This window comes from Echinops telfairi, unplaced genomic scaffold, assembly GCF_000313985.2.
Source record: "Echinops telfairi isolate 266 unplaced genomic scaffold, ASM31398v2 ScPeMD7_7420;HRSCAF=8458, whole genome shotgun sequence".
Taxonomy (NCBI): Eukaryota; Metazoa; Chordata; class Mammalia; order Afrosoricida; family Tenrecidae; genus Echinops; species Echinops telfairi.
Window position 1 is genome coordinate 1735962 of NW_022111320.1, and position 8956 is coordinate 1744917.

At 48.2% G+C, this 8956-nt stretch overlaps 1 protein-coding gene across 1 annotated transcript in view; it reads left to right on the forward strand.

Moving 5' to 3' along the window:
* KCNAB1 (potassium voltage-gated channel subfamily A regulatory beta subunit 1) overlaps positions 1–8956 on the forward strand; it is a 289270-nt gene that overhangs the window by 212608 nt on the left and 67706 nt on the right. The window contains exons 4-6 of the mRNA XM_004704128.2: positions 413–492; positions 3794–3838; positions 7645–7689. Coding sequence (XP_004704185.1) covers positions 413–492; positions 3794–3838; positions 7645–7689 — 170 coding nt within the window. The remainder of the gene's footprint in view (positions 1–412; positions 493–3793; positions 3839–7644; positions 7690–8956) is intronic.

Here is an 8956-nt window from a genome sequence, read left to right on the forward strand (position 1 = left end):
AAAAAAGAATAAAATATGTTCAGAACTGTCAATTGGAAGGCAAAAAGAAAATCCTCAAAGACGTAAGCATTTTTACAGGGAGGAGAGTAATGTTTCACTAAGTCTGTAATAAAATGTGGAGGAATCACAGCACAGGACCCAAAGGCAGGACGGGAGGGAAAAAAATGTACTGGAACTGGAATAACCAGAATGCAATGTAAAGATCATCTCCACGCATTGTGAACAATGGAATGATGTCGCCGAGAATTCTGTCTAGTCATTGTTCACGGGAACCTAATATGCTATGTAAGCTTTGGCTAAAATGATAACTAAAAGCGCAGTGTCTGTTTCCTTACGTTGGAGGACTCGCAGTGACTCCCCAGTCCCGGGAGAGTGTTTGGCTTTTCTGACTGACCCATCTGTGTTTGTCCAGGTTGCTGAGCGGCTGATGACTATCGCCTATGAAAGTGGAGTCAATCTCTTTGATACTGCTGAGGTCTATGCAGCTGGAAAGTAAGTTGGTACCTGATTGTGCCCCTCAGTGACTTTTGTGGAACCAAGGAAATGTTACCAGGCCCCTTTCTGCTCCTGTCAAGAGTTTTCATCTCAGAAACCCGCAGGGGTCGTTCTCCCTCTGAGGCGATGGCCGTGAGACTTCAACCTGTTGGTGTGACAGCCTGTCCTTCCCAATCAGTTGACTGGTTTGACTCTTCCCCCCTTCTCTCTCCCCTCTTGCCTAAGGTAGAGAGTATTTGATCATCTCTAACTCTTCCTCCCACTAGTCCCTGTGCGAAGAAGGGATTGGAGAGAGTTAAAGCCCGAAGCAACTGTCGTGGTCTAGGGGAGGGATAAATGTGGCTGGGACCAGAACGGTGGCTGTGGTGATAGTTGAATATATGAGTGAGCAGATTCCAGAACGATGCTTCAAAGGCTGGTTGTGTCATTTCATAGCCACATCCCACAGTTCCTCGAGCTCTGTGTGAAACTGGGACATCCTCTCTGCAGGGCGGCAGAGACTCCTTTGCCTGTTTGCAGACATGTCACCACACCTAGCAATCCCGAGAGATCAGAGATTAGGATGGGATCTCCAACGAGGCCCAGAAGTCCAATGCCTTCTGTCAGAGGGCATTTTCACTGGCATTCTGGGGAGACAGAGGATTTTGCTTCTTTTGATCAAAGTGTCCCATCTAGGGGCAACTTTCCCAGGTAACCAGGCTTGGGGCTCAGGGTCAGGGCTTGTTAAAGGAGAACATGTGGGTGAGATGTTCTCAAGGCCGGGCCTCGAGGTCCTTCCCCGGCAAGGCCGACAGAACAAGCTTCCTAACCTCCTGCCATGAACCTGGCTGGAGGGTCTAAGGAACCTGATTGGCTGGACAGCAGTTCGAGCAGGCCCGCTACCTCCCATTGGACTGGGGAACAGAAGCAGCTGAGGACCCAATTCACCTCCTTCCCGGTGAGAATTAAAATCAAACTGTTGAATTTACTGAATCAGGTTCATTGCTGACTTCTCCGAGTGCAGGTTCTTTACCTCGATTTCTTCGGCTTGCAAGGGCAGGTCTATGGTTAAGAGGCACCAGGGAGGCTCCTGGTCCCCATCCCAGATTTGTTTTGTGGAAGCCCAAGGGAAAAAATAAAATATCTAAGGCCTTTCTAGTCTCCACATCCACCTTTTTCCTCAATGGTTTGTTTTTAGTTCCAAAGGGAGCTAAGGTTTTAAAAAAAAAAAAAAGAAAAGAAAAAGTGGAGGAGCCATTCACAAATCTGTTACGTAGAGTTTTGTTTGTATTCAGTTGTGAAGGATGAGCAGTTTTGCTTCGGGAGTGATTAATTGTCAGTGTGTGACTGAGCTGGGTTTCCACGGGGAAACGGGAGGTGGAAATGGCAACAGTCGGAGAGACAGCAGGGAAGAAAGACAAAAACCAAAACAGACGAGTCGCCTTCAGCCCATTCTTTGCAGGGCACAATGGTGGTTTATGGTGAAGCTGGGCCCTCCAACAGGGAGTGGTCCCGTGGTGGAATCCTCATCTTCTGTAGGAGCGAGCTGGCTGGACTCCAGCCAATGTACCTTAAGCGCAGCTCCCATCTAGCTCACGATGCAGGCTTGCGTGTTCCTGTGATGCTGCTGAACAGGGTTTAGCAGAGCTTCCAGACTAAGACAGACTAAAACCCGATGGGCCACACATGTCCGGTCACTCAGGTCGGATCACAGCTCAGTCCTGTTGTGCCTGAGGTCATCTTGAGTCCAGGGGTTTCTGGGAAAGCAGTAACATCGCCACACCCTGGAAAAGGCAGCCCTTTCAGTGAAGACCAAGAGCGATGAGCAGGACTCTCAGTCCTAAGCCCCTGATTTCCTCGGGAGCCTGCTGGCTTCTCAAGTTGGTATTGGCCAAAGGAATGTAGAAGAGCCAACCTGGAGCCCATCATCCCCTGGCTAGGGTAGGTGGAAGGGGGAGAGGACAGCAGAGATGATTCCAGTTTAAGTCTCCATGCGGTCTCAGAGGCAGGCTGGATGCTTCTCTATGTCCCCTTTTATCTTTTTCCTACAATAAAGTTTGAGACTAATTTTGTCACTGGAACCTAGGACATTCTCTGGATGTAGCTCACGGCTTCTGCAGACCTGGCCTTTGGAACGTGTTTTTTTTAATTATTTTATTGGGGGCTCGTACAATTCTCATCACAATCCATACACACATCCATTGTGTCAAGCACGTATGTACATTCGCTGCCCTCATCATTCTCAAGACATTTGCCCTCCACCTCAGTCCTTAATATCAGTTGCTCATTCTCCCCCTCCCTCCCTGCACCCCTCCCTCATGAACCTTTCATAATTCACAACTTATTATAGTTTTGTCATAAGTTATACTGTCCAACGTCTCCCCCCGCCCTCTTCTCTGCTGTCCCTCCCCCAGGGAGGAGGCAATACCTAGATTCTTGTAATCGGTTCCCCCTTTCCACCGCACATTCCCTTCACCCTCCAGGCCTCGCCCCCTTTACCACTGGTCCTGAAGGAGTCATCTGTCCTGGATTCCCTGTGTTTCCAGTTGCCATCTGTACCAATGTACATCCTCTGGTCTAGCCAGATTTGTGAGGTAGAATTGGGATCATGATAGTGGGCGGGGAGGAAGCATTTAAGAACTAGAGGAAAGCTATATGTTTCATCGTTGCTACCCTGCACCCTGATTAGCTCGTCTCCTCCCCTCAACCCTTCAGCGAGGGGGTGTCCAGTTGCCTACCAATGGGCTTTGGGTCTCCACTGTGCACTCACCCACCTTTACAATATTTTTTATTCTTTGATGCTTGATACCTGATCCCTTCAACACCTTGTGGTCACATGGAACATTTTAAACCAACGTGAAAAGTCCTCTTTTGTCCTGCAAATACCTCCTGGGAGTCCCAATGTCCTAGCTTAACAGTGTGAGGGCTCATTGTCCTGCCCAATCACAATTGGAGACCACCACAACAGAGGGCAAACCTTGGCTCCCATTGGGCACAGCCAGGCAGAGCATTTACATATGGGCTCAGGTGGTGCAAACGCATCAAACTGCCAAATGAGTCCACTCTTCCTTAGTATCAGGACCGCAGGCAGTCTCCTGCCAACGTGACAGGATTTGGCAGGAGCTTCTGGAATGCTTTGGAGTCGGAGTCGTCAGGCACAAGCAGAAACAGCAGAAATGGTGCCACCAGCCGAGAGCAGCTTCTATTTTCGGGACATGTAGGCACGGAGAGTTCAAACAAGGAATGGCTGGGGTGTACAGGATTGACTCTTACTTTCCCGGGACACAGCATCCTGAGGCTTGTCTGTTTCTCCCTCCAGGGCCGAAGCGATCCTGGGCAGCATCATCAAGAAGAAAGGCTGGAGGTACCTTCATTTGACATCATAATGGGTTTGCCTCTAAAGATGCGGCTGTCCTTCAGCAGAGCAGGGAACGTAAAATAATGTGACACCTGACCAAAAGGCTGTCAAAAAGAAAGGTCTACGCTTGGTAAAGAAATGATTTGTACTGATGGGAAAATAAATGTCAGCAAGTTCATTGCTGCAAAAATGATTGGCTAGTCATTGATCACAGTGACTTACCGTGAGGTTGAGCAGAGGAGGGAATGCTCATGAGATACCTGTGCATAAAAGCAAGTGATGTTTTCATGGCTTCTGACTGCCATTTGTGGTCCTTTGGGGAAGGAAGCCAGCCGACAGGAAGCTGATTAACGAGACACGTGTATTGTGCTCACTGCTCATTTTATTAACAACTCTGGCTGCAAAGAGATGATAAAACAAGAAAGCCCTTGGGATGAACATCCTCCTGCTTTCTTATCTGAACACAATTAGCCAGTGTCTCTCCTGTGTGTCCAGGGAGCCTATTATCTACACATCTGCTACCCTTGAGGGGTGCTTCGAGAAACAAGAGGGGCTGTGCTTCTGGGGCCCTCCCTTCAACTCTTCCAACCAAAACAAGTAGACGTGAGAAAGGCTGGCTGTCACATCTGTGTGCAATGGGGGGAAGCCACACCGCTCGGCTCCACTGAGCAGGTCAGCCACAGCAGCCACTTCGTCCACCAGACATTGAGAATTTAGGAAAAGCTTAGCAAAGCCATTGGACACGCGTGGGGGGGTCTCCACTGCTCTGGCACATTTGCCAAATAAATACATGACCAAATAAATACCACAGGTGCTGTCTTAGTGGAGACAACTGGGCAAAATCATCTGTGCCCATTCATGTTGTCTTAGCCTGGATTTCTTTTTCATCTTGCCTAGGGAAACATGGATGTGTTCAAGAGTGCTCCTCCAAGCTTGGTTTCCTATTGCCTCTACCGCATCACTTCAACTCCTTTTAGGAGGAGAAACTAGAAGAACCCAACAGAGCTCTCTGTTCATTATTATGGCTGCTCGCTCTCTCACTGCTCCCTCAGAGTGAACACAGGGCCTTCCCTAAATGGAACAGTGGGCTTATGTGGATATATAAACAAATACAGATTGGTGGTCTACTTCCTCTCCTTTCTCTGGCCCCCCACCCTCCATTCCACAAGACGATAAAGACATTAAGAGGAAAATATATCCGTCCTTCAACAGAGAGAAGCATGCATGTCCCCACCTGGTCCTCCACATTTCAGCCCTGCCTTCCCACCAGCAGGTGGGTCCATCTCTCACTAAATCAGACACTGAGATGAGGTCCACCCCCAGCCCAGTGGAGTCTGCAGTGAACTGTCGGCTGCCTCGGGACATCTGAGGATGGTGAAGCAGCCTTGACGCTTCTCAAGAGTCAAAAGGCACTTCATCATCACTGTCCACAGTCGCAGGGACGGTGATATGCCTTGTGTAGAAAGTACATTCACATGCCTCTTTTACCAACTGCCTTTCAGTCTTGCAAGTAAGAACTCAAGGTCTCACCAAGCTACAGTTGGCATCTGCCCCAATGGGGTTGGTGAAAATATAGACCACCTTCTCATAACCGTGAGTCATGCAAAAATTGACCGTCCCTGGGCAAATGCCTTCCAGTTTTGATCATACCATTGGCAAGCGATGTTGCCCAGGGCAAATTAACGAACTTCATTGCCCTATGTCTGGATTTTCCCACCTGTAAAGTGGGCATTACTGATCATGAGGTTTTGTGTTGATAAAGTGAGGAAAGGTGTGCAAACACATCTGGAAGGTTGTGACCTATGCATGCAAAGCCCTCCTGTTATTCTGTGCACACTGCAGAGTTGCCGTGAGAATGTTGCTGAGGGCCACTGAGAACTTGCCAGGCTCCTGTCGGCCTGCCTGTGCTATTTGAACATAAATGGCAGTGTGCACACCCATATCTGCCAATTTTCCACAAAGCCTGCCTTTGGAGAGGGGAAAAATGGTGTCTGTGGTGTTGGGTCGAATGTGCGAAGTTGGCAGGCCTGACGGTTCTGAATCATCAAAGGGTTGCATGCGTTTTTGAAGAATACTCCATGCAGCCTGTGGGAAGCTCTGGAGATGTTTGCTAGAGGAGAGCCGGCGTCCCATCCCGGCTGTCCTCATAGGTTGAGGGATGAGCCTGGAAAGTCTGTGAGCCCTTTCGGGATGTGTAACCTTCCGTGCAGGGATGGGTCCCACCTTCCACCGGGGTGACTGCAATGACTCCTCAGGGCGCTTTCGCCAGTGGGCAGAGGGGCTGGCATTTTCTGCGCATTTTTCTTGCTGCAGCTGAGTTGTCAGAGGGTCACCATAATCCCCCACTGGGAATCATTAATCATGATAGACTTGTGTGTCTTCGGGCCCTTAGGCACCGGTTCCACAGTGATAGAATTATGCCTTCTTTTAAATACTCTGGAAGTTTGGCCTTGATCTTTGACTAGCAAGTGATTTTTCTTTCTTTCAAGACCAGCTCTATGGAATCACATCTCTCTAGAAACCACACTGCACTGAGCGTTACCGCCCAGTTTTGAATTGTGAGCTTAGGGTCCTCAGGCCATCTTCCTGATCCCACAGTCTTGACTCTGCGGTTGCCTCTCCGGCCCTTGGCTGTGGCTTTGAGTAGAGCGTGCGTGGGCCCTCCAGCTTTCCACTTCCACACCTCTGTCTCCTAGGAGACAACTGGTAGAACTCGGAGTCAAGAATTTTAGGTCTATTTTCCTAAAACGCCATTTCCTTTTAAGAAGGTACTCAAGGAAATGTTATTCTTATCTATTCTCAAATTTGCCAGCTATTATCATTGACTCCATCACTAATGTTACCACATAGTCAGTTGCTGCCTATGAAGACCTTGGTTGGAAGAGGCAAGAACTTAGAGCTACCGGGGTCCATGAGTCCCTGGCTGGGGCAAACCATGCATGCTCGGCTACTAGACTAAAGGTTGGTGGTTTAAATCTACCCACGGTCACTGTGGCTGTGATTCCAGCCAAGAAAACCCTTTGGAACCATTCTCTTCTGTAACACATGGGTCTCCATCCATTGGAATCAACGCACGGTGATGGGTTTGGTTGGTCACTAGGGTCCATAGCCCTCCATGGGGGAGGGACATGCTCCCTGCAAAATATCACACTCGGCATGATCATCATGACACCCAGTGGTGAAGAACTATTATTGGTGGCTATTTATTTGGGGTACCAAAGCAACAAGAAGCGTTGTGGCACATGGTGAAAGCACTCAACGACCAACCCTACGGTCAGTGGGTTTGAACCTACCAGCTGTTCTGCAAGGCAAAGATCTGGCCTAATGATGGCAGTCTCGGCAGTGCTGTGGGGCAGTGCTTCTCTGGCCTCTAGGGCTGCTGAGAGTTGAAATCAACTCTGCAGCAATATGTTTGGCCCTTGAGGCTTTGATTACAAAAGCAAGCCAACTTTTCAGTTCCCTGGCGTGTCATTGTTTACTGTCCCTGACCCTCCGCACCGACTCAGCTAGCACCCACCTTCACCTTGTACCCAGGATTCACCAGCTCCCCACGCTGCCATCCTCCTCCTCCCGCCTCCGGAGCAGTCACTTCCTTGAAGACCTGGTTTCAGCTCCCCTCTCACCAGATTCCCCTTGTCTTGACACTTCAGTGCCAGGACATTTATTTCTAAATGAGGTTTTTTAATGTGAGTTATCACAATAGATTATTTCTGGTGTTATCTTAAGAGTATAACTCCATGGGATGACCTGCAATGTAAATGCATTTTCTCTCTCTCTCTCTCTCTCTCTCTCTCTCTCTCTCTAACATACAGGAGGTCCAGCCTGGTCATAACAACCAAACTCTACTGGGGTGGAAAGTAAGTGCTGACCTGGCATTCATTGATCCTTTTTGACAACCATTTTACATCTAACCAAAGAGATGCATTGGCTTTTGTTTTTGTTGATTGGGTTCTCATGCCGAGAAAGCCACCAGGAAGCTAGAATTCCATTTGGCAAGTTGCGCCCAAGGAAATTGTGTGCAATGCAGGTGGTCACTGGTTGCGAAGTGGTTTATGGAGTTTTTTCTAATACCAACCTCATACCCAGTCCCACTGCCAAAGTAGAGTTCATGTTTGGGGAAAAGAAAATAAGCGTAAAGCATCACAAAAAGAAAAGGCTACTTAAATCTGTCCAACCTCGAGGATTTCCATGGAACACCAAGATAAAAAGATCCGGTCTGGCCCCTCCTATAACTCTCTGATCATTTCTGCAGAGGGCTACAAAGTACTGATCAAAAGGATGATGTCATTGGAGAACAGCTTGCATGCAGCCACCTGCATGAAGTTGCCGTGAGGCCAAAGGAGGCAGAACAAATTTCCCAGGATGCATTAGCTCCTGATGAGCCAGCAAGTGTTTGAACTGGGCATTGCATTATTCAGCAGGACTTAGAAGGCTGCCCTCTTTACCAGACACGTGAGAATGCAGCGGTCTAGTTTCCATAAGCCAGAGTGATGGCTGGTACTGTGCTTTTCGTGGAAACATCAAAGAATGCTAGCATCTTCACAGGAACTACTTACCTCCCTCTAACTGATGGAAATGGTTAAGAAAACACAGGGGCTGGGGCAGAGTCTTCCTTAGGAAGCTTCTAATCAAAATGGATGTGTGTGTGCACACGCGCACACACACCCCCTTTACTGTTGTTTTTGAATCCGTTTATGATAAAGAAGAGGACAGAAAGAGGTAAATGCAATTTTTATTCCTAATGCAGTCTGTAGGAAAGCAAAACAGCAGAGATGTGGATTTTCGTGGTGCTTCAATTTCATGGTCCTCTTGCTTGTCTTTGGCGATAGCGTTCAAGACCTGCTTCACTTCAAACTAAGGGAAGAAAGCATTCTGCAAGGACCAATGTAGAGTAGTGCTACCTGCGATAGTATCCATTTATAAAAGATACAGACCCACCACAGGTGAATGGAACACGACTCGGTTTTACAAAAGAGGCTGTCAACGGTACTGATGTTGAGGGGGGGAAATGAATCATATTTCTTTCTAAGGGGCTACATCCAGTTTGAGAATGGAGAATTGTCCAGGAGGGGAGTGTCTTGGTAAAAGATTTGTCTTCTAGAAAATTACTTCAAAGAAGACTTG